The 26,283-nt window shown below is 35.3% G+C and overlaps 2 protein-coding genes across 2 annotated transcripts; one reads left to right on the top strand and one right to left on the bottom strand.

Moving 5' to 3' along the window:
• The first annotated feature begins 375 nt into the window (after window positions 1–375).
• Fnta (farnesyltransferase, CAAX box, alpha) lies at window positions 376–25,672 on the top strand. Its single transcript, XM_047551680.1, has 9 exons — window positions 376–616; window positions 3,020–3,105; window positions 8,512–8,626; window positions 12,060–12,164; window positions 15,329–15,455; window positions 18,579–18,727; window positions 22,361–22,423; window positions 24,576–24,747; window positions 25,019–25,672. The coding sequence occupies exons 1-9, from the start codon at window positions 417–419 to the stop codon at window positions 25,139–25,141; spliced, it is 1,140 nt and encodes a 379-aa protein (XP_047407636.1). The 5' UTR covers window positions 376–416; the 3' UTR covers window positions 25,142–25,672.
• On the bottom strand, window positions 24,070–24,605 carry LOC124983967 (mitochondrial import receptor subunit TOM20 homolog). Its single transcript, XM_047551681.1, has one exon. It carries the CDS (start codon window positions 24,286–24,288, stop codon window positions 24,070–24,072), a length of 219 nt encoding a protein of 72 aa, XP_047407637.1. The 5' UTR covers window positions 24,289–24,605.
• Window positions 25,673–26,283: the final 611 nt, after the last annotated feature.

Raw genomic sequence — 26,283 nt, 5'->3', positions numbered from 1 at the left:
AGCTTAACAGTCTAAACATCGGGGGAAATAAAAGCAGTAAAAATACAAAGGTCCTTAAAAGGTTCAAGTGAGCTAGCTGGTCCTGGGCTGCCCGCCAGGTGCCCTTAGCCACTTCTTCTAAGTGAAGCGATAGCCAGCTCCACTACTGGGGACTGCCAACAGCACCAACAGATTCAGAGTGACAATCTTCGGGAAGACGTGTGTCAAGCCTTGAACCCCGTGGGGCTCGCGCAGCACGTCCCACCAGTATCCACGCCCCTACCCAGAGCACACTCAGCCACCGCCTGGGCCCTCTGGCCCGCGTCTCGGTGGCCGGAAGCAGGACACCGGAAGTGGGCCGCGAGGGGGAGGGGAGAGAGGGGCGAGGCCGCGGGGGGCGGGGCCTTGCCACCACCTCCGCTGCGGGCCAGGGCGAGATGGCGGCCGCCGAGGGGGTTGGAGAGGCTACACAGGGTGGCGAGCCCGGTCAGCCAGAGCAACCCCCACCCCAGCCGCACCCACCGCCACCCCAGCAGCAGGAGGAAGAAGGGATGGCGGCCGAGGCCGGAGGAGCAGTGGCGTCCCCTATGGACGACGGGTTTCTGAGCCTGGACTCGCCCACCTATGTCCTGTACAGGTAACGCCCCCGAGCCGGGCCGCGGCGGGAATTCTGCCCCGGTACAAGCTTCCGGCCTCTGTCCTGCCGAAGTTTGCGCGGCCCGGCGGGCTGGCAGGCCGAGAGGTGGCTGGTTGGTTGGCGCCAGCCCGCGACTCTCGCCCTCCTTCCCGGATTGCCGCTTCCTGGAGGCAGCGCTGACCCCGAGAGACATTGCGGAGTCCGGGCGCCTGGCACGTCTCTGTGGCTTCCCGCAGGCTTGAAAGAAACGTAGAGTCTACAGAACGCCGGACAGCACTCTTTTAGGTGTCATGATTCATACATTAAAGAAATTTCCCGCTCTGTTCCATAGTCCCAGAACGCTATCCTGTTACTGACCATACTGAAAATGGAAGGGTTAGGATGCAGTTTTTATAGCATGCCAGGAAATAAGTAAGGGCCAACTTTCTCTTTAAAAATGAGTTGTACTGGCTTCCCGCCGGTTTGTTCTGCGGAAATGGGAAGATTTAATAAAAGGTACAAGAATTTTAAGGACTGAGACCTTTTCATTTAACCAGTGTTTCCTCCCCTACTGTCGCCAGGCACTGAGTTAGGCCATAAGCATGAAAAGAGAATTGTTACCTAAATTCTTTTAATTGCATCCCCTACAGCTCCTGGTCTCTAGTACGAGCGATATGAAGGTACTACTGTAACTTTCTTGCCTCTTCCCCGATCTTTGCCAACACCCTGTCTAATCCCCATCTGTTCCATGCCTTCAGATAGTAATGTGGATTGCTTAGTTCTTGGGAAGCTGCAGAAACAATCAAAAAGTCCTTCTGCTTTCTGTAGTTCTACCTAAACCCATTAGATGGCTTATTTGCCTTGTTTTTATGAATGAGAGCCACTATCTAGTTTTCTTTTTTGTTGGAGCTAATGTTTTCTGATTTAAATTGGTTGTGGTGTTCCTGTAACCTTCACACCTCCTCTTTGGATTGTGAAATACTCTAATTTCTTCACATGACTCTGTCTGATTTCCCAGTATATAAATGACAGTCTTACTTTTCCCATACCTTTCTGGTAGCTCTAGGTTTCACATCTAAGATCATTGTTTCGCTTGTATTTTTTCCCTGTATCATGGGCACAATTTCAAGATTGTATGCCACAGATCTCTATAAAATAGTTGATTAGTATAGAGAGGTGAAAGAGCCAAGCCCAATGGCACACACCTGTAATCCCACCCACTCCAGAGGCTGAAACAGGAGGTCAACCTCAGAAACTTAGCAAGGTTCTTAGCAACTTGGTGAGAAACCATCTCAAAATTGAAAATAAATAAATAAATAGGGCAATGTATTTCTGTGATTAAGCACCACTGGATTCAGTTTCCTGTACTAAAATAAAGAAATAAATAGAGAGTGAAAGGAAGAGAATATAAAAGATAGTTAAGATAAATTTGATCACACAGGGCAATTCACATTGAAATTTCTGTAAGCACCTATTGTTTCCACTGTACTGTTATTTAACTTGATGATGAGTAATATTCCTTGAATGCTTAGTATACATTGTGCATGTTTTAATAGCATAATGTTTCATCCTCAAAATAGCTAAGGTTCATGAGTAATGTTATCTCCGTTTTATTAATGAAGAAACTGAGTCCCAGAGAGGTTAAGTAACATTTTCAAGACCACACGGCTAGTAAGAAGTAGAGCTAATATCCCAATGTAGGCAGTTGTTAGATTCCAAAGCCTGCGCTCACCTTTTGCTATATCCCCAGCCCTAGAACCTGCTCCCTTAATGGCCACCAGGGCCACCTCTCTAGTATACAACAGATTGTTTCCTTTGATTTTAAAATGTCAGTCCAGGCTGGGTGCAGTGGTCCAGGCTTGTAAGTTCAGTGACTCAGGAGGTAGGACAATCACAAGTTTGAGGCTAGTCTCAGCAATTTAGCCACCTTCAGCAACTTACTGAGACTCTGTCTTAAGATAAAAAATAAAAAGGGCTGGTATTGTAGCTCAGTGTAAAACTTCCATGGGTTCAATCCCCAGGACTGGGGTGGGGGTAGGGTGGGGTTAGGGGGGTCAGTTCATAGTAAATTATTATTCAGGTTTTTTAAATTCCTGATTCCAGTCTTATTAGATCAATGAGTGAGATTGATTTCTAAGTTAAAACTTGTATACTTGCTGCAAAAACATGTTTTGCCATTTATAAAACCAAATTTGAAACTCTTGATTTATGAACTTTTTTAAATGTAAAAATTGTTTTATATTAATTTTACTTTAACATGTAAAGCAAAGTAGCAGTACTTCACCTTGAAGAATCCAATCATGATAACATCTGTAAGTTACCAGTGTTAATATAAGTGTGATTATTGCCATTTTTGAAAATGCCAGTTCTTTTTCTTCTAGTGCGTTTGAGTGTAATCACTGAAAAAAAAATGTGTGTTTTCAGGGACAGAGCAGAATGGGCTGATATAGATCCAGTACCACAGAATGATGGTCCCAATCCAGTGGTCCAGATCATCTATAGTGAAAAATGTAAGTTTATTTTTATTAGGAAAAGGTCTGTAAGACAAACTTTGTATCAGTGTCAAGATTCACAACTATGTAGCAAGATAAATGACAGGTTTTTGTCTAATAAGGATCTGAATTACTTATGATGAGTTAATTTTTTGTTTTTTTGTGTTTTATTTTCATAATTTAAAGTTTTATTTTGTCCAGTGGAGATATCCTAAGTGATGAATGTTACATTATAATACATAATAGCTATTATGTGATTGTACTTTTCATTTGCTTTTTAATCTGTGTGTCAGATAACAAATGAGTTACTGTTTTATTTAGAAAAAACTTTGGTTGCTGAAACATCAGCATTTTTAAATATATTTTGACAATGAATGTTAGGCTCAGTTGGAATATGTTTACTGATATTAAAATGAATGGATTATTTTCTTTGACAAAGTGTCATTCTTTCCATGATGAATGTTAAAATGCTTTGTAAATTGAAGGTCATGCAAATGTTAATTGTTAGTTGTTCTAGGAGAGGGTAAATGAATAAAATGGAATGCTGGTTTTGTAATTTTGTGTGTGTGTATGGTATTTTTTTTTTTTTTCACTTAAAGTTTTGTTATCCAAGATTATTCCTCTTTTATAAAAAGCATTTATTTATTTATTTGCTGATTAGGAAATCATGGCAAGAAACATTTTAAAAAGAAAGAATAGAGGTGTGGGGTTTGCCCAATCAAATATTAAAGTACTACTAAGTAATGCGTGACTAGTATACAAATAAAGAGATAAATAAGTATTAAAAGTAAGTTATCAGAACATAGTATAGGATAAAAAGGATGTTTCATACCTTTATGAAAAAGATTGAGCAAATAAGTTTGGTATAGTTGGCTATGTGTTTAGATAAAAGTTGAATTATATCCCTATCTCATATCTTTTTTTTTTTTGATACTAGGGATTTAACCAGGGGTCCTTTTCCCACTGAGTAATATCCCAAACCTTTTTTTTTTTTTTTAGTATATTTTTAAATTTGTTCTAATTAGTTATACATGACAATAGAATGCATTTTGACACATCATACATAAATGGAATATAACTTCTCATTCATCTAGTTATACATGATGTAGAGTTACAGAGTTACACAGGTAACGTAATCATATATGCACATATGGTAATGATGTCTAATTCATTATATCATTGCTACCCCTATACCCCCTTCACTCCCCTCTGTCTAGTTCAAATTACCTCTATTCTTCTCACCCCTTATTGTGAATTAGTATCCACATATTAGAGAAAACATTTGGCCTTTGGTTCTTTGGGATTGCAGTTCTTTTTGTTTTTATTTTATTTAATTAATTTATTTTTTTGGTAACGGGGACTGAACTCAGGGTCACTCGATCACTGAACCACATCTCCAGCTCTATTTTGTATTCTTTTATTTAGAGACAAGATCTCACTTAGTTGCTTAGTGCCTCGGCATTGCCGAGGCTGTCTTTGAACTCACAATGCTCCTGCCTCAGCATCCCAAGTCACTGGGATTATAGGCATGTGCCACCATGCCTAGCTCCTATCTTATATCTTGATGAACATGAAAATAAATTACAGTTGAATTAAAGTTCTAAAATAAAACTAAATATACTCAATGCATGGGGCTGGGACTGTAGCTCAGTGGTAGAAGGCTTGCCTTGAACGTGCGAGACACTGGGTTGGATCCTTAGCACCACATAAAAATAAATAAATATAGATATTGTATCCACTTACAACTAAAAATTTTTTTAAAAAATATATACTCAATGCAAATATGAAAATAATCTTTTTTGGGGGGAGAAGGTATTAGACTAGAAGTAAAACAATTCATTCAGGATAAGGTTACAATAAATAATTACATAAAAATGCAAAACTTCATATTTTGAGATATTTTATATGAAGAAACTATTCATTAGAAGAAATAGAAATATCTATGAAGAATGTCAGCCTTACTAATGAACAGAGAAATGTAAACCACAACTTTTTCAGATTCATAAGTACCTATCACAAAAATACTGGGGAAACTGATAAAATCGTACATTTCCATTGGGAGTAAATTATTAACCTTTTTTGTGGGGTAGACAGTACTTCAAATTCTTATATATGCTATGGTTAGAAATCACAAAGGACAATATAGATAGATTTGACCTATCAAAAATTGCTAGGTAAATATATCAAAGTTTAAAGCTTTTATGACAGAAGAATCTGAACAAGTTAAAAAGCAAGCAGTGGTATGGGAGAAGATATATGGTACAAAAAAAAAGATTAATATTCAAAATTCTAAAAGGAATTCCTACAAAAGAATAGGAGACTAACCAGGTAATCTAAAAATAGACAAAGGGTATAAACTGGTAGTTTAAGTAAAAGGAAATTCCACTGGTCATTAAATAAGAAAAATCCATTACTATTAGGGATAAAATATATGGAAATTGAGAATGCCATTGTTTACCCATGAGTGAAATGGCAAAAATAAAACTCTTTAAGATCCATACATTTCATACAGCTAGTCTTTTAGGAAACATTTGGTACAACTCTTAAAATGGGAAATTTTTGGATCTTATAACCTGGCAGTACTGTTTCTTATTATATATTCTGGATTCACTTTGGCACATGGCACGACAAGATATGTGGTAGGTTTAGGGTGTAGATTTCAGCCACACCATCTGGTTCAAATTCTGATTTCACCATTTTGCTAGTTCTATAACATTGAACAAATTATTTAAACTTCCTGTACTACTCTTCATACATATAGGAAAATAAATGAGGACAGTGGTAGAAACTATAGATTGAGTGAATTATTCACATAAATAATAGAGCAGTGTCTGATGCACAGTAAGTACCATATATGTTTGCTGTTATAATTTGCATCATTTCTTTTTTGAAAAAGCAAAGTATTGGAAGCCACCTGTATGTTTTTGAGATACAAATAAAACTTTTGTCATATAATCAAATACTATATAACATTAAAAAGTTATAGATCTATTATGGACAGATACCAGAAATAGTTGTGTGGAAAAAAGTTTTGGAAACTTTGAGTAGGACAATATTTTAAGTTTATAATTTTGATTTTTCAATTTTAAATTTTTGGTTCCAGGGATTGAACCCAGGAGCACTTAATCACTGAGCTACATCCCTTTTTGTTTTTTTGTTTTGAGACAGGAACTCACTAAATTGCTTAGGGCCTTGATGAGTTGCTGAGGCTGGCTTTGAGCTTGTGATCCTCTTGCCTCATCCTCCTGAGTTGCTGGGATTACAAGGCATGTACCACTGTGTCTGGCAAAATTTATGATTTTTAAATTATTTAAAACATTTTATTTGCATATTTATTTTTTCAGTACTGGAGATTGAACCCATGGATGCTTAACCACTGAGCTACATCTCTGGTTCTTTTTATTTTTATTTTAAGACAGTCTTGCTAAATTGCTGAGACTGGCCTCCATTAACCTCAGTTTCCTGAGTGGTTGGGATTATAGGTGTGCATCACCTCATCCAGCAAAAGGATATTTACTTTAAAATGAAAACTATAGAAAAAAATTTAATAAGTATAAAATTCTGTTTAGTTAGGGGTTAGTTGGCAATTTCTCATTAGGCTTAAATTTCATTTTACTGTTTACATTGAATTGGGTTTTGCTTTACTTGTAGAAACCCAGGGTGCTAAAACTGTGTTAGCCTAATGGTCACCCAGTTAATTATTTTAACAGTGTACATGTGTGTATTTTATGCATATACATATATGTAATACATATTTTTGTGTAATATAGTAAACATTTTTTATCAAGTTAACGTTATAATAACCATTTTGTTATAAATTTAAAATTTGTTTGTTTTTCTTTTTTCTGCATTATTAGGGATTGAATCTATGGCTGTATGCATGCTATGCAAGCATCTATACCACTGAGCTATATCCCCAGTTCTTGTTATTTTTTGTTGTGAGATGAGGTCTTCTGAAGTTGCTGAGCCTGGCTTTGAATTTGTGATCCCCCTGCCTTAGTTTCCCGAGTAGCTGGGATTATAGGTGTGTGCCAGTGTGTCTGGCTTAAACTCAGTTTTTTAAAGATAGTGTTTAAAAGTCAGATGTGGTAGGTTATACCGGTAGTTCCAAGTACTCAGGAGGCTGATGTATAAGATTAAAGTGGGGGGCTACCTTAGGCAACTTGGCAGGGCCCTGTTTTAAAATAAAAATAAATAAAAAGGTATGGGAATATGGCTCAGTGCTTGATCCTGGGTTTTATCCTTGGTGCCTCTTCCCTCCCAGAAAAGATATTGTTTAGAAGCAGGTAACCTTTGTGTATCTCAGGCTTTATAAAGAACGCTAGTTGTGCATATTCTTGTACTTTAGTTTGGTGTTTATAGTCTGACATCAGATGATTTTCCACACCAAGCAGTTCTCTAATTCTCTGTGGACACAAACTAGGTGTCCTACAATTTCATGCAATTCTAGCATTAATTCTAGAGTTAGCACACATATCATAGGTCAAGGATGCAGTGCTATAAGACTCTTACCCACTTTAAATGCCAGTTATAGATGGTGAGTTCCCAGGTTACCCCCACTTTCTGTCCTCCTTTGCATGCAGAAAAGTTTGTAAGAAAAAACTTACTAGAACCCAAATTCTTGAGTCATTGAATATATGTTTTAATTTTTAATAGATATTATCAAATAATTTCCCATAGATATTCGTATTAGTTTATACAATCTATAATAATACAGGCATGAAAAAAAGCAAGGGCCAAAGTATTGAGTGTGGTATGATCTCATTTGTTGTAAAAAATGAAGGATGGAATGAGTATACAATTGTATATGCTTAAAATATATTTGGTAGGATATACTCTAATCAGTTAACAGTGCTTGTTTCTGGAAAGGTGGACTGGGAATTTAGTAGAATGGAAATTTAGTGTGAACCTTTTTTTAAAAATAACTTATTCATTCATTCATTCATTATGTGGTGCTGAGGATCAAACCTAGTGCCTCACACATGCTAGGCAAGTACTCTACCACTTAGCCACAACCCTAGCCCTAGTGTGAACCTTTTTATACTCTTGAGTTTTCTGCCATTGGGTATATTTTTCAGTTAAAAATCTGATCAAAATAAAATGTAAGCCAAAAACAGCTATGTGGATGTATTTAAACATATAATTTAATTTTACATAAAACCTTTGGGAGATTTGCAGTTTGGCATTAACCCATAGGATGCAAATGAATAGTAAACTGGTTAGACCTCTGTAGCCTGTGTGTTGTGACCATGGCACTCAATATTGTTGGGGTGGCAATCGTAATCATTTGACTCTATTTCGCTTATTACAAATGATACACATGCAAATAAAATATCTTTCTACATAGGTATAACAACTTTTATGTTAAAGTGTTAGTTTTAAATAAGGTAGGTAGTCCTAATGCAGTTGTGGTTCTTTCTCCAGTTAGAGATGTTTATGATTATTTCCGAGCTGTTCTACAGCGTGATGAAAGAAGTGAACGAGCTTTTAAGCTCACCCAGGATGCTATTGAGTTAAATGCAGCCAATTATACAGTGTGGTGAGTAATATACAACATTGATATTTTCTGCTTACATTTCTCAGGTTTTAGTTTGAATGACTTTTTTTTATTTAATTGAATTTTAATTTCTATCAAAATAATAATTCACATATAGGTGAGAAGTTGAAGGGAAAAAAAGTCTGCCCCATTTCTTCCCATGACCAGTGTCCCATTCCCCTGAAGCAACAAATCTTTGCTCTCTCTCTTTTTTTTTTTCCCTTCCCTTTTGTTTGGAGACAAGGTCTTCCTATGTTTCCCACACTGGCCTTGAACTTTTCTTCTCCTGCCTCAGTCTCCTGGGCAGCTGAGATTATAGGCTCATGCCATTGTGCCTTCTTCTTATTTTTCTACTTAATCTTTATGTGCTGGATAGTATGCTTTGTTGTTATTTATATTTTTACATTTTAAAACATTTTAGACATTATCTATTCCTTCTGTAAAAGATGGAGTGTTCATGTGCTACTTTCTTCCTTTCGTCACAGATGAATAATCAGTTCCTGTTTCATGCTGAACCACATTTTATAGTATATTCATATTCCCCTTAACAAAATGGCCTTTTTGTTTGGTCTAATTTTCTTTGTACCAATAATTAATTCATCTCCCAGACACTCTGATACATGTGGATGTTTCATTACTATTGAATGTAACAGGTAATTCTTCAATTTCATTTTTTCCCCTTTATTAGTTTGGGTGCTTCAGATGTGGTTTTCAGTTTTTCCACTTGTTTAGTCTTCTGTTTCCCAGATCCCACATCATTCTCTTTCTTGACTTATTTTCTCATTTTATAGAAGGCATACTTTGGAGCTGAAGGGATAGCTCCTCTTGGAGAGCGCTCACCTAGAAGGCATACTTGACTAGAAGAAAACTTATAGAAGGAAGGATGTGTGGACAACATTGTTGGAGATTTAACACTAGAAGTCTTTTGTCTTCCTTCAGCTTTACTAATAGAATTCTGTATTCAAAATCATTTTCCCTCAGAATTTTACAACTACTTTCCCATTTCTTTTAGCTTCTGTGGTTCAGGTGGAGAAGATTCCCATTCCTTTATTTGAATCCTTTTCTCTTTTTGAGTTCTAGGAATTTTTCTATGTTGTCTAAATAATTTCTTCTCTGTTTTCTCTCTCTGGAATGCCTTTTAGTTCCATGTTGTACTTCCTAGATTATGTTTTCTTATTTTTATTCCTTTATTTTTTAACTTACTCCTGCGATATTCCCTCAGTTTTATCTTCTAATTCTGATTTTTAAATATTTTTGCACTCATTTTTAATTTGAGCTCTGTTTTCCTTAATTTTAAGAAGAGATACCATCTTGCTTTTTGATTTCATGAATGTGATATCTTTTCATCTGTTGTTTTGTTCTCTTTTATATAAAGATTCTATAAGTGGTTGGTAATCCTTGGCTCTCCTTTCATACTTATAATGGAGAAAGGAAAAAGCCTGATTGAAAGTCCTATTCATGGCATGATTTATCAGTTGTGAAGTTACGGAGTGGGATGTGGCTATTTTGTTTTGAAATCTTTGCATGTCAGTATTTTTTAAAGTCTTTTTCTTAGTGTGTTTCTCCAAAGAGGATCCATCTAATTTATTGCCTAAGGAGTGTACATTTGCCTGCCACAGTTCAGGGGGGTCAGTCAGGGAACTGTGTTACAGAAGTTTCACTGTTTATTGTATCAAATTTTTTTCCTTTTTTTTCTCTTTTTTTGGGGCAAATCTTAGCCTCTTAGATAATTTCAACATGGTTTATTTTATTTTTATCTATACTTTATCTTATTTTAATTTTTTTCAGCTTTGCATATTAGCATTTTAAATGTCTTTATTTCTATCCTTTAACTCACCCTGCCTTTCATTGTGCCTAGTATCTCTTTCTGCTTGATTTTTCTAGAAAATTAAAATTGTCTCCTGCTCAGGTCAGGAGATGTCATCTCTCTGCTCAGGATGAGGGGGAAGATTTTGGCTATTGAGGATTCTTCTCCCTAGAACTTGTTTTGTTTTTCAGCCCCACTCTTGACTCCCAATTTTGGGGAAAAAAACCCAGTGCCTCCAATTTTTGAAACTTTATTAAGGTTTCTGCTACTGTTGGCAGGTTTATATGACTTTTTTTTTTTTTTTTTTTTTTTCTCCCCAAGTACTAGACATGAACCCAGGGTTTCACATGTGCTGGACAAACACTCTAGCACTGAGCAACATCCCCAGCTCTTTTTATTTTATTTTGTGACAGGGTCCTTCTAAGTTCCTTTGGTTAGACTTGAACCTGGGATCCTCTTGCCTCATCCTTTCAAGTAGCCAGAATTACAGGCATGCACCACTATGCCTGGCTCACATTGCTTTTCTAAATCAGTTAAAAAATTGTTTGCTTACATTTTCTGTAATTTTCTTGACCTCTTGAACTTGTCTGTGGTAACCCTTTGTCTTACTTCTCCTTATGGATTTATATCTTCTTTATTGCTTTAATATTATTTTAATGGGGTTTAATTTAGGGAATGAGAATAAATCTGTTGAGTCTACAATGTTTAACTGAAATCCTCAGTATGATATTACATTATTTTATGTCTCTAATATATACTTTCTTAACTTTTAAGAAATTACTGACTGTATAGCACAAAGGAACTTAGAATGTATTCTGAAATTTCCTAAAAAAGTTTCTTTGCTGTTTTTTAAAAAGCACTATACTTGAATTTTTTTACCCACATAAGCCATATTTGCGTTTACATGTTCTATGAATCCTAATTTTCTTTGATAATAATAGTAAGAGAAAAATACTGTAATCTCTTCTGTTTTGCATTTCATTGTAAACGATAACTTTTAAAGTAGTTTCTGAACTGTTTGTCTTTTGATATATATTGAGTTGGAAATTTTTGAAAATTAGATTACTAAGAATGCACCAGCACTATCTGTAGGGAATTTTAAAAAAATGATTTGACTCCACTTTCCTTATTTTTTAATTTATTTCACTTATAAGTTTCTTTTTATAATCTGAAACTAATTGCAAGCATTTTGATGGTGGTTCTAGAAATAAAATATCTTGATAATGTTTGCAATGGAATTTATTATATGTATAATCTACTTGAGCAAACTTTACTATATAAGGAAAGAAATGTCTTTACTTTTCGTATTATATTACACAGGTAACCAGAGTATTACCTGAAAATAAAATTTAGTTGTCTTTTCAGTTATTAGTTTCCAAAAATCTACTTTTCTTCTATCTCATATTTGTTGCCTTTTAGTATTTTTACTTTAAATGCTTGATTTGTCCAGTTACCAGATAGTTGTATGAATTTGGACAATTCATGCACTTAGATTGAAAATTATTTGTTATATAAAGTAACTGCCAAATATTTATCTAACAATATTGTTGTCTTTTAACTTTATTTGATACTGTTGCTAGGTAACTTAATTGGAATAATGAAACTTTGGGTGATTGATATTTGTTGTAGGCATTTTCGGAGAGTTCTCTTAAAGTCACTTCAAAAGGATCTACATGAGGAAATGAACTACATCACTGCAATAATTGAGGAACAGCCCAAAAACTATCAAGTTTGGTAAGATAGAAATGTTATTCTGCATAGTTTCTACCAGTAGATTATGATATAATAAAGAATTTTTTCTTCGTTTCTTTTATTTTATTTTTTGCATTACTGAGGATCATACCCCAGGCCCTTGCACATGCTAGGCTCTACCACTGAGTTACATTCTAAGCCTCTTTATAATTTAGTACTTTACATTGGGGCTAATGTCACCTGCCCCACAGGATTGTTAGGAGGATTGTTTTAGTTTGGATTTGGAATGTCCCCTAAAAGCTCATGTGTTGAAGACTTGCTTTTAGAAGTGATTAGGTCTTGAGGGCTGTAATGTCATTGATGAATCAATAGCTGAATGGACTATAGGGAGGGAATGAAAACTGTTGGAAGTAGGGCCTAGTTGGAAGGAGTGGGTCCTTGGGGATGTGCCCTTGGGGACTACATCTTGTCACCACACCATCCCAACTCCTTCCCAGCTTTGCTCTATTGTGCTCTTTTGCCATAATATTCTGCCTCACTAGAGGCCCACAATCAACAGAGCAAGGAGGCCATGGACTGAAACCATGAGCAAAAATAAATCTTTCCAGTTGATTTTCTCAGATACTTTGTCACAGTGACTTAAAGCTAACACAAGGATTAAATGAGATAACTCTGTTGAGTGATTGAAATGGTGTCTGCCCCACAGTTAACTCTCAAATGTTTAGCCATTATTATTATTTGAAATTTCAGAATCATTGTGTAGTACTGCTAGTGAGGAAAAAAATATGATTAAAATATCTGAAAAATGTTTTCTAGAATTGGGATATAGCTCAGTGGTGGAATGCTTGCTGAGTACATGGAAGGCCCTGGATTCCATCCTCAGTGCTGCAAAAAAAAAAAAAAAAAAAAAAAAAAGCTTTCTGTTTGGTATGTTTTAAAATGACTTTCTAGTATTTGATCTTTTATTCATTTGTTTATTCACAAACTTTGTATTGGTACTGAGTATACAAAGATGACCCAGACACAGTCTAACAGGGAAAGCAAATAATAATATCAGTTACTTTATAAAGCAATGTGAAAAGTATAATGGTAGAGTTTTTCACAGTATATGCTTGGGTAAGAGTATGGAGTTTGTTAGGGTGGGGGTAGTGGAACACAATAGGGAAAAGGAGAGGAGTCACGGAACAGGGGCAGAAAGAATAAATAAGAAAGAGAGTTTGAATGGTACCCAGCCTATAGTGAGCAGCCTGTGAAGGGTAGCTACTCCTGCTGCTATTATGATGGTGGTGTGGTAGTAAAGAAATTGTAAAGGTGCTGAAGCAGAAGAGGCAGCATGCTATACTACCAAGATCTCTTCCCACTTTCTGTGCCATGAACTGCCTGTTCAGAATACCTGTCTGCTCAGCTCCAAAATGAAGTTGCCACCATTTTATCTTCTTGCAGTGTAATGTCCTACCCACACACACAACACTATCCTTAGCCAAAATTTAAGGGAGACCTTAAGACAGACCTCTGAGGCAAGGAAAATATTCTGAGCAGATGTATGAAAAAGCAGCATACTCAGGGAACTGCATGTACTTCCATGTGTTCTCTGGCCCAACTGAGGAATAGTCTGCACAAATATTATCATGAAGTGGTATTTAACTATATAGGTGATTAAATTTCAAATTAGGACATAATGGACCTAACAATGAATAATAGCATTATTTGACAAATTATGGTAGTGGTAGCTGTTGTATAGATTTCCATTTGTAAATACCCTGACCACTGTAGCTTCTTTTTTAACTAGATTGTTACATTCCTAAGAAATTGCATTATAAAAGAATTGTTTTATTGAAAAAAGAGAGATGAGCTAGAGAATTAATTTACCCTGCTGTTTTGTTTTGCTAAGGTGCTTTTATATAAAAAGTCTGTTGCTCTAAAATTCACATATCTTAGACATTCTCAGTGTTCTATTAATTTAGTTTTTGGCTAAGGAGAAATAACTTTCTGGATATTCCATACATTGCCATTAACACCTTAACATCACTGTTCTGAAAAACAGAACACAAACCCACCTAAAGCAACTAACTGCTATTGAAAACTCAGGAATGTTTTAATTTTTTTTTTGTTTTGGTACTAGGGATTGAAACCAGGACCCCTGAACCATATCCCCAGCCCTTTTTATTTTTTCTTTTTAGACAGGGTCTCACTAAGTTGCTTAGTGCCTTGCTAAATTACTAAGACTGGCCTTGAATTTGTGATCCTCCTGCCTCAGCCTCCTGAGTAACTAGATTATTCTTTTTTTCTGTTACTCCTGCTCACATTGGTATAATGAATACAATAGATTTTTTTAAGAAATCAATTTTGAAATACAGTTCACATATCATATGTTCATTCATTTAAAGAGTATGTAATTCTATGTTGTTAGTATGTTTGCAGATGTGACAGCCATTGCCACAGTGATATATATAAATATATATATTTTTATTTATTTATTTATTTATTGGTACTAGGGATTGAACAGAGGGCCTCACAGGTGAGGCTGTACTACTGAGCTACACTTCCAGTCACCAGAGTGAATTTTAGAAATTTTCACTTATAGATTTCTTTAACTGTTTTAGCTTAGGAATTTATAAAAATAGAACTTAATGTAAAACCCTTAGTATTTTCCTAGTGTAGAAACTACTCTTTTGACAGTCTTGCAACTTGTTGTAGCTATTTATTCACCAGGGTAGAAGTAAATTTCATTGTACTAACTGGTGGAATGAAAATTTGCTTGAATGGTGATATTTTGAACTTAGGAAAAACTGACCAGCTGTTTAGAGAGTAAATTCTGTATTTGATAAAATAGTATCACTTTTTCTCAATTATCTCATTATATAATGTTTCCATTATATAATGTTTCGGTTTCTTAAAACCGGATTCTTTACTTGTCAAAAGATAACTGTACTTTCACATTTAGCTTGCAATAAACCATCTTTAAGTCTTAAACATATCTAATTTTACACACAAGTTACTGTTTTATTTTTCTCAAAGCTTGCTTCATGTTCTGAACATTTTCTCATTTCTTTTGTGTTAGATTTTCTCTCTAGTAGTGTCTTTAATTAGAAAGGAATATCTGTTTCTTGAATGTCTTTCCACATCACCTAGTATAACCCATATATATGATTTGTTAGTTCTTGGGTAAATTAACATAAAATTTCTCTCCCTTCTGTGGGTTTCAGGCACCATAGGCGAGTATTAGTAGAATGGCTAAAAGATCCATCTCAGGAGCTTGAATTTATTGCTGATATTCTTAACCAGGATGCAAAGAATTATCATGCCTGGCAGCATCGACAGTGGGTCATTCAGGTATTGCCTTACTTGTTATAGTATTTTCAGATTTTTATTTTTTAACTTAAATCATTTAAATTACTATTAGAGTTTAAATATACTTCTGAGCCAGAGCGCACATGTAGATCATTACACACAACCTAATAAAGAACTGTTAAGATACTTAATTAAAACCATGGGCTGGGGAGATAGCTCAGTTGGTAGAGTGCTTGCCTTGCAAGCACAAAGCCCTGGGTTCGATCCCCAGCACCGCAAAAAAAAAAAAAAAAAAAAACAAAAAAACCTAACATTTTTCATGTTGGTTAACCTCTCTTTGAGAAAGTTAGTGAATAGGTTCATATTAAAGAAGAATAACAGTAAATTTTTAATATACTTCAGATTGAATTCTCATCACGTCTTATATTTGCTAGCAAATTAAGTGTCAAAAGTAGTAAAATTTTAATATAGCTCTCTTAACAAGGGCATGTACTAAGGTTTTTGCATATATAAATTCCAGAATATGGTTTTATAGTAACTGTTATGTATTGTATTTCTACCCCTCTGTTACAATTTTGTGCTAAATTCTGAATAGAATAGTTACAACTCCTACTCTGGGCATTTTATTTATTTTAGCAAACAATTATATTATTTCCTATGAATTTTTTCCAGGGATTGCTACTTTGTGCTCTACTTATTAACCAAGGACATTTTATCAAATTTTTTTACTTAGAATTTCAACTTCAAAATTAATTAAATTGATGTATTTTCTTAAATTTTTATTGAAAATTCTAGTCATATAAAAGTGCATGTTATACACACACATACCTGAGCACACGCCCCTTCTATGTACTGCAACAACTTGAAAAATAGAGTATTATTAATATGTTTGAAAAGCCACCTTAGCCAGTATGTTTCTTACTAAAATTATGAAAGGTTCCCATAGGAAAGAACTCCAAAATATCCTTCAATTGTCGCTTCCAAATTTGTATAAATAAAGTACATATTATTTTCTCTCGTTTTTACATTTGATACATTATGGTTTCATATATTTCCAGCATACTTTTTTAAAGATAAGATTAATTTCACCGATAATGAGATACAAGTGAATTCTGAAAACTGAAGAGAATCTGTACATTTTTACAAACTAAATAAAAAGGAAAGCAATCACTTGTCCCAAGGTTGAAAAGAGGAATGAAGTGTTAATGTTTAACCACTTGGTTGGATCTCAAGGGTATTGTACATAGTAAAAAAGGGTAGTCTCATGAGATTTCATACTTTATATGATTCTATTTAGATATTATTCTTGAAATACTGAAATTATAGAGGGAACAAATCAGTGGTTAGTAGTGATTAGGCAAAAGTGAGATACAACTATAAAGAGGTGGCAAAAGAAGTTTCTATGTGGTGAGGGAATAGTTCTGTATCTTGATTGTAGTGTTGCTTATACTACACGTGGGGTAAAATTGCAAAGAACTGTATTCTGCCTCCACTAACACCCTGACCTTCACTATATACACACTGACGAGCACATGTAAAATCTGAATAAAATCTGCATTTTTGTGAAAAATAATACATCATTTTATTGTCTTGAGGTTGAAATTTAGTTGGTAAGATATTACAATTTGGGGAATCTAATTGAAGGGTGCACAGGACTCTATTATTTTTATAACTTCCTAAGAACCAAAAAAAAAAAAAACACCCAAAAAACCCACAAAATAAATACATATAAAATATCAACCCAAATTTTTTCTTGGATTCTACAGACACAGAATTGTTACATTGATTAAAAGCTTCTAAATGTTTGTTGCCTTTCTATACTTAGCTTGCTGCAGACTGCCAACTGCATGAGAAACTGCACAAATTAGTGGTCCACACAAATAACTCTGAATTCTGCTACTTATCAGCATATAGTAATTGTCACAAAAATGTTTATTTTCTTAATTATTTTTAGTACTACTTGTTAAAATAGGGACCATCATACTGAAATTCATCTCTTTTCTGTTATCATTAAGAAATATAACTTCACTAACTTTTCCATAATGCTCCAACTTTTGTTAACATTTGTAAGTTTGACAAACTATAAATTTTTTCTATTAAAGAAGCATTACGCCAGATATGGTAGCTCACTCCTGTTGTCCCAGCAGCTTGGGAGGCTGAGGCAAGAGGATGCAGGTTCAAAGCCAGCCAAAGCAACTTGATGAGGCCCTTTTTCAAAATAAAAAAGGTCTGAGGATGTGACTCAGTGCTTAAGCACCCCTGGGTTCAATCCCTGGTACCAAAAAAACAAAAACGAAAACAAAACTCAAAACAAAAACAAACAAAAAAACCCAGCTTTCTAATGTAAAAATTTGTGTGTAAATCCTATCATATCTATTTCTTTTCCTCTCTCCCTCTCTTTCTCTTTCTTGCTCTATTTTTTCATACGAGAGATTGACCCCAGGCGCTTAACCACTGAATCACATCTCCAGCCCTTTTTTAGTTTTCATTTTGCGACAGGGTCTTGCTGAGTTGTTTAGGCCCTCACTAAAAATTGCTGAGACTGGCTTTGAACTTGTTATTCTCCTGCCTGAGAATCTTAAGATGCTGGGATTACAGGTGTGCACCACCATGTTCAGCTAAATTGTATATATTTCTCTGTGTATTTTAAAGGTGATTTATCACATGTACATTTTTTAATGCTGTTCTTTGCTTAATATCAAATTTATATACTATATATAGTGCTATGTGTAATTACTAATTCTTTTCCTAGTGAGTTTGTTTTTGTTTTTTTCCCCTCTAAGTTTTCTTTGATGACTTTTTTCCTGCTTTTTGTTTATTTTCTCTCAGGATCTATCTTCAGTTTTGTTCTTTTATCCCCCTCTATTTCCTTGACCTTTGACTGTCACCTGTCTCCACATATGTGGTAAATTCTTCTTCAATTCTACTTTCTTAGCTTTGCTCATGTTTTATTTTTACTTTGTTGTTGTTTGTGGTGGTGGTATGAGACAGAGTCTTGCTGTGTTGTTCAGGCTCACCTTGAATTTGTGATCCTCCTATCTCAGTCTCCCCAATAGCTGGGATTACAGGTGTGCATCACCACACCCTACTTGATGTTTTGTTTTTATTTTTTACAAACAATGGGATATTTCTGATTGAGTTTTTTTTTTTTTTTTTAACTTTTAGGAATTTAAACTTTGGGATAATGAACTGCAATATGTAGACCAACTTCTAAAAGAGGATGTAAGAAATAACTCTGTCTGGAACCAAAGATACTTCGTCATTTCTAATACCACTGGTTACAGTGATCGTGCTATATTGGAAAGAGAAGTCCAGTAAGTTATGTTCTTCATTTGCTCATTCATTAAAAATTTGCATACCTGCTATGTTTCAGGTATTGGGAATATATCAAAGACCAAGACTGCCCCAGGTAATCATGGAACTAAAAATTGGACAGAACACAGATGAAGCATACAGTGATAATTTTATAAATAATATAGTATACCTATCTTTTAGTGTCTTAAGTTTCTCAAAATATTGTTGCTTCTAAAGATTGGAAAGAAATCAGATTTCATAGTGTCTAGGAAGCTTTATTTTACAACTATCTCATTAAATCCTATTGCATTTTAGATAATAGTTCCCAGATGCCAAAACCCTATTATAGGGTTTTGGGCACCAGTTCAGTCTTTGTTGTCTTTTATACTGTAGGATATTAAGCAGCACTCCTGGCTTCCAACAAAAATGTCTCTAGACATTGCCCAGTGTCCTTTTTTGGGGACCAAAGGTTCATTCCCATTTGAGAGCCACTATACAACAAGCTATTATAAGAACTAGAACTAGAACTAGAAATTTCTGAATTGGCCTAAATTTCCATATTATATCTATAGTTATTGATAATCATTTTTTTTTCTAGGCTTATTTGCCATTTTGTCTCACTGTATTTTACAATCTGAATGTCGATATTGTTTTCAAACCTTGATGAGCTCATAGTTAAAATTTTAATTACAGAAGTTCTTTTAATTATTGTTGGGAAGAGCAGATTTATAGCATATCTGCCTATAATCTCTTTCCCTCATTTCTTCTCAGTTTAAAGCAGCTAACTCCTCTTTTATCTCTTCTATATATAGGGTTTTAGTGCTTTAATTTTTTTCTTTTCAGTGCTGAAGATTAAACCCAAAGCATCATACATTCTTTTTTTGTTTATTTTAATATTTTTGTAGTTGTAGATGGACCGTATGCCTTTATTTTTATTTGTTTATTTTTATGTGGTGCTTAGGATCGAACCCAGTGTGCCTCAGGTGTACCAGGCAAGCACTCTGCCACAGATATACAGCTCCAGCCCTGGCATTATACATTCTTTACCACTGAACTATATCCCTAGCCCCTACATTTTTTTTTTTTTTTTAAGACTTCAGTTCAGTATCCTCCATTCACTCTCTGCTCCAGGCTTATAGACCTAAGTCTCAAGCACACCTTTCATTCGCTTTTTGCTACTCTTCCATCTGAAGCTTCACTGTTCAGTATGGTAGCCACTAGCTATATATAGCTACTTAAATTTAAATTAACTAGAATACCATAAAATTAAAAATACAGTTCCTCACCTGGCATGGTGGCTCATGCCTGTAATCCCAGCAGCTTGGGAGGCTGAGGCAGGAGGATCGTGAGTTCAAAGTCAGTCCCCGCAACTTATGGAGGCCCTGAGAAACTCAGTGAGACCCTCTCTCTAAATAAGATACAAAAAAGGGCTGGGGATGTGCCTTAAGGGGTGGTTAAGCACCCCTGAGTTCAATCCTTGGACCTCCCTCCCCCCCAAAAAAAGTTCCTCAGTTGTAGTAGTCACATTTCAGGTGTCAGTATCTGCATGTAGCTAGTGACTACCGTACTTGACAACATAGATAAACAGCATTTCCAGTACCAAAGGAAGTTCTTTGGGGGCTTACTGAAATTATTTTATTATTCTTAAGTCAAAATAAAATAGTGGAGCTTAAGTAGAGATAATTCATACTTTGTCATTTAGCACTCTCTATTCATTGTATTTCTTCTTTCTTTCTTATTCTCCCCTCTACCCCCCCCCCCCCCCCCCCCCCCCTGGGGCCAGCCCTTTTATATTTTAATTTAGAGACAGAGCCAGATTGAGTTGCTTAGAGCCTCACTAAGTTGTTGAGGCTGACTTTGAACTCATGTTCCTCTTGCCTCAGCCTACCTAGCCACTGGGATTACAGGTGTGAGCCACCATGCCAGGCAAGGAACTGTATTTTTAATTTTATGGTATTCTAGTTAATCTAGCATTTACTATATGCCATAAATTCCTATTTATTTCTCATAACAAATTTCAGAGGTACTCATGAAGAACTTAATTTTTTGAGTAATTCTATATTAAGTAGGATTTACAGGTAGGTAGTATGACCTTAAGGTTCATGTTTTCACCACTAAAATAGATGATGCATTAGTGTACATTGCCAAAATGAAATTAAGAATCTTCTAAGGACCAGCCAAGACATGCTGAGATATGGTTTTACAAATAACTAAAAAGGTTAGGTCATGTCAGAGTGGTTGGAAAAATCTTTTCATAATGTTAAATGAGTTTATTACTTCCTGTGAAAAAATTCCTATTGTAATAGTACCAAAGGAAGAACAAGATCACTAAGCTTTAGTCAGTGACTTGCTCATCTGAAGCACAGTTTTGTTGCTTCCTTAGAATTTATAGCAGTTGCATCTGAATTATATTTAATAATCAGGGTAAGGAGAAGAAAAAGGTGTAGGGAGTGTTCATTTTGACTGTGAATCACATTATAGTTTAATAGTAATCTTATTTTGAAATGTAAGAAATGTGTACTTATATTTTTTATTTTTATTCTTTGTATTTCCATCCTGTTTTTAATTACAGCTCCTAAGATTATGTGAATTATCCTTTTTCAATGAGTGTGAATTTATCAGGCATAAGTAGAGCTTTGACTTTTTTCCCTAGATTGCTTTCAAACAGAAAAAAAACTTGCATATTAATTTTCTTTTGTATTATGAATTGAAGTTTTATGTCAGTTAAGTGTTCTTCCTCAGAATCGGACAAGAAACATGGGAGGGAGGAACTATCTTTTTTTAAAATTTATTTATTTTTATTATGTTTTGTTTTGTTTTAATTTTTAAATTTGTTTTAATTAGTGATACATGACAGAATGCACTTTGATACATCATATATAATAGGGTATCAATTCTCATTTTTCTGGCTGTACATGATGTAGAATCCCACCGGTCATATAGTTATATATGTACACAGGGTAACAATGTCTGATTCATTCTTCCCATCCCCATAACCCTTCCCTTCCCTTCACTCACCTTTACCTAATCAAAAGTAACTGTATTCTTCCCTAGCTACCACCCCCCACATTGTGAATTAGCATCCACATATCAGAGAAAACATTTGGCTTTTGGTTTTTGGGTATTGGCTTATTTTGCTTTGCAAGATATTCTCCAGCTCCATCTGTTTACCAGCAAATGCTACCATTTCATTCTTCTTCAGAGCTGAGTAATATTTCATTGTATATATACACACTACATTTTTTTTATCCATTCATCTGGGAAGGACATCTAGGTTGGTTCCATAGTTTAGCTATTGTGAATTGAGCTGCTGTAAACATTGATGTGGTAGCATCACTGTGATATGCTGATTTTAAGTCCTTTGGGTATAAACTGAGAAGTGGGATAGCTGAGTCAAATGGTGGTTCCGTTCCAAGTCTTCTGAGGAATCTCCATAGAGAGGAACTATCTTAAGTAGAGTGGACAGTTGGAGGCTTGAGGGTTCTCTAATTTAGATATGAGCTAGAGAGGTGGCAAGGGCAGCTAAGAGAGATGTATGTGGAGCCTGCACAAGAAAACACTTTTCCAGCTTTGCCATTGTTGTTCAAATTGTATCTGCTTGTTGCACTGCTCTTTTAAAATTATATACTCATTTGTGGGTTCTTTTCTTACAGGTACACTCTGGAAATGATAAAACTTGTACCACATAATGAAAGTGCATGGAACTATTTGAAAGGGTAAGAAGTTATTTTTGCTGGAGATATATATATATATATATATATATATATATATATATATATACATATACATGCACATTCATGCACAAGCACAAACACACACATATATAAAAAAGTTGCTAATATGTACATTATGGAATATACGCCTAATTAGATTTTTTTCTTTTTTGATACTGGGGATTAAACCCAGGAGCACTTAACCGAACTGAGCAACATCCCCAGCCCTTTTTTAAATTTTGTATTTTGAGACAGGGTCTTACTAAGTTGCTTGCGGCCTCACTAAGTTGCTGAGGCTGGCTTTGAACTTGAGATCCTCCTGCCTCAGCTTCCTGAGCTGCTGGGATTACAGGTGTGTGCCCAGCTCTGCTAATTAGATTTTTATCTCAAAGGAAGCTAAAGAATTTTTTTTTTTTTTTTTTTTTTTGAATCTAAGAGCAGAAGCATAAAAGGGTCAGAGTAATTCTTAAGAACTGTGCCCTCTACCTCTCTTCTCTTCACCTCCCAAACACATACCAGTTTGGTACTGGGGATTGAACCACTGAGCCACATCCTCAGCCCTTTTTATTTTGAGACAGGGTCTCCCTAAGTTGCTTAGAGCCTTGCTAAGTTGCTGAGACTGGCCTGGAACTTCTAATTCTTCTGTCTCAGCTTCCTAAGTGTCTGGGATTACAGATACATTCCACTATGCCTGGCCAGTAATGCATTTTAAATTATATTTGTAAATCCTCTAGTGTTTTTGTCAAAAAAACAGAATAAAGACATGTAGGTTCTACCCAGCTTATAAGTACAATAAAACAATACTGTTTACAGATTACACAGATGGGTGGCCAGCATTTCTGCTTTTATTGCTAGATATCTCCAATAGAAATCTTAATAGAAAGGTTTCACTTGTCTGGCACTGACACAGCCAAGCTCCTTGTTGAATTTAAGGCCTTTGATGAAATTGGGCCCAAAGAGCACAGTTTGGCATTCAGTCACATTTGGAGATGTGTTGGGAGTTGGAACCTCCAGTCCCTGAAGAGTTAAAGAGATGAAATATCTCAAGAAGAAACAGGGACATTTCTCCTGCATCTTTTTCACTTATTTATTTTCTGCTTTAATTTAATGTGCTGCAGATTCACATTATACATGATTACTTTTAAACTTTTTTTTGATCTCTTGAAGATTTAATGCTCTGTTTTCAAATAAAGTTTCTATCCAATTTTCTGATGTATAGTAAAATGTACTAGCTTAAAAAAATGTGCACTCTTCAGCTATCTCCCACACTTTTTTGCCTGTCTTTTAAAACTGAGAACTGGGTATTTTTAGCCCAAGAAAACATGTTGTACCTACACTTTAAATGCATGTCTTAAGAATAAATGAAATCTGTGTGATATTTTGGTAACTTTTAGTATATTTATAAGATAAAAAGCTCTATCAAAATACACTTTTCACTGGGAAAAATAAATAAATGAACACATCTACTCAAAGCAAATATTAACTTTGGTAGACTTCAGTGTAATATAGTCTATAACAAGCACATTTGCTGTTATTCCCCCAGAGCTGCGGAGTTTCCAAGTTAAGATTTTTAGAATTTTTTAATGGAGATTTTATTATGTTGACATTTGTTTCTTCTTCCACATCATCTTCAGCCAAGCTCTGAACACTTACATGTCTTTAATTGTTGGGAGCTTACTCAGAAGCATCTGGAACACTGGTGGTGGAAGAGTTTGCTGTGACACTTGAAGCAACTGCTGTAGCAGTCCACACACAGCAATTGCATTTGTCAGGTGTTCCACACCTTTCTCATTTTCACGTTCCTGAAGCCTGTTCTTAAAGTTGGGGTTGCTCTGCCTCTTGTGGTTGAAGTAGATGCAGTAGCACATGAAGAGTGCCCAGCACACACTGAGGCCGATGGCACGGTTCTGGCCCTTGGCGCAGTGATGCCTCCGCCAGCACTTGGAGCAAGCCTTGCTACCTGCCGCTCTAAACTTTATTTTTTTTTTAAACTCTTAATTATCTATGATAAAGCTCACATAATTTAAAAATTTCATTTTGTTTCAACTTCATTTATTCAAAATAAGTCTCCTTTCATGCTGTTTCAGGACTTGTTTTCTCTTTGATCTTTCTCTTGTTTTTGTTCTTCTCAGAATTAAGTATTATTTTCTTTTAGGATTTTGCAGGATCGTGGTCTTTCCAAATATCCCAATCTGTTAAATCAATTACTTGATTTACAACCAAGTCACAGTTCCCCCTACCTAATTGCCTTTCTTGTGGATATCTATGAAGATATGCTAGAAAACCAATGTGACAACAAAGAGGACATTCTTAATAAAGCATTAGAGGTAAGCTGGTATGACTCAGTAGTTTTCTTTTTGGCATCTCAGAATTGGTTCTACCCATTATCACTAATATTCATGCCCCTTTTCAATATAGTTATTCAGAGTTCAGTGCAGGGCTGTGTATGACTTAGGGCAACATCTTTGTCAGTAGTGAACATTGTGTGTGTGTGTGTCTATTTGACCATGATCTGAGTTAAATTGTGTTGTTTCAAAGGCTTATGCCCTTGAGATTGATTCACATTCACTTTAATACATTTTTATTTTTTATTTTTAGCTATGTGAAATCCTAGCTAAAGAAAAGGACACTATAAGAAAGGAATATTGGAGATATATTGGAAGATCCCTTCAAAGCAAACACAGCAGAGAAAGTGACTTCTCAACAAATGTACAGCAATAATACCATCCAGAAGAACTTGAAAGGAATGCTTTTATTTTTTTAAGGGATTCTAATGAGGAGTTTGAAACTAGAGCGATCATTCCCTTACCTGTGGCCTAAATATGCATTGCACAGGTATTGCATTTTAACAAGAACTAAGTGTGATGTTCTTTGGGTGCTGCTGCTATTCAGACTAGCTCTAAGAAATTTGATTCTTTTTAAAGTAAAGTAATTGGAGGGGAGGGGGGAGAAAAAAAAGTTCTGTAAAGAAACTACTACTTTTGTAGTCTTACCAACATTTAATCTAATCCCTTAGCATCAACTCTTCTCTAAAGGATTTGTATCAGTGATGACTACAGATAACTTGTATGTAATGGTTTTGAGGTAACTTAAATTTTGGTTCAGTAAGCAGGGAATACAGCTGTTACATTAGAGCTGCTATGCTACACTCACAGTATCTTGCTATCACTGTAACCAACTAATGCCAAAAGAATGGTTTTATAATAAATTACAGATGTATTTAAAAACAATACCATAGTAGTTTGACTTTTTAATAGCATGTAACTATTGTCTCAGTTTAGAAAATCAATTGAAGAACAAATAAAACTGTTCACAACAGGTGCATGATTATGGTAAAGGAAACATTAACTGTTAAAATGTGAATTGTTCAGTTCTTGACTTCAAGCAACACAGTCCAGTCAAGGTAGTTTTAAACACAGTAATTGTTTTGTCTTTTAGAAGTACACCTCCAAACCATACTAGGGAAGTGGACCATCTCATTACTACTGCCTGGGTCAGAATCAGGAAACTGTAATGAGGAAGCCTCAGCCCAGGCTACTAGCTCCAGGCTGGTCGCACATAATGCCACCTTCCATGAAAGCACATTTTCCTCCCTTCCCAGGTGAAGAAGTTCCAAACAAAAGACTCAGTTTATTGCATCAGATTCTGATGAACTGATATATTCTGATTGATTATTGATTGAATATTTTAGTATTGATGTATGAAACTTAACTGCAAAAGAATCTGGGGAATGTAGTTTGTAGCTTTCCTCTACAATTCAGGAAGACATGCTAGAAAGGAGTTTGCTATCCCTACATTTAATTAAATCTTACTTTTTCTCTTTTAAAAATTTTTAGTTGTAGATGAACACAATACCTTTATTT

The sequence above is a fragment of the Sciurus carolinensis genome, chromosome 4 (assembly GCF_902686445.1).
Source record: "Sciurus carolinensis chromosome 4, mSciCar1.2, whole genome shotgun sequence".
Classification (NCBI taxonomy): Eukaryota; Metazoa; Chordata; class Mammalia; order Rodentia; family Sciuridae; genus Sciurus; species Sciurus carolinensis.
The sequence above is the reverse complement of the archived record's forward strand: the minus strand, read 5'-3'. Positions and strand labels throughout refer to the sequence as shown.

Coding starts and splice junctions, on each gene's coding strand:
- Fnta (XM_047551680.1), top strand. CDS start 417: ATGGCGGCCGCCGAGGGGGTTGGAGAGGCTACACAGGGTGGCGAGCCC. Junction 3,106..8,511: donor GATCATCTATAGTGAAAAAT/GTAAGTTTATTT, acceptor TTCTTTCTCCAG/TTAGAGATGTTTATGATTAT. Junction 15,456..18,578: donor ATCGACAGTGGGTCATTCAG/GTATTGCCTTAC, acceptor TTTAACTTTTAG/GAATTTAAACTTTGGGATAA.
- LOC124983967 (XM_047551681.1), bottom strand. CDS start 24,288: ATGTGCTACTGCATCTACTTCAACCACAAGAGGCAGAGCAACCCCAAC.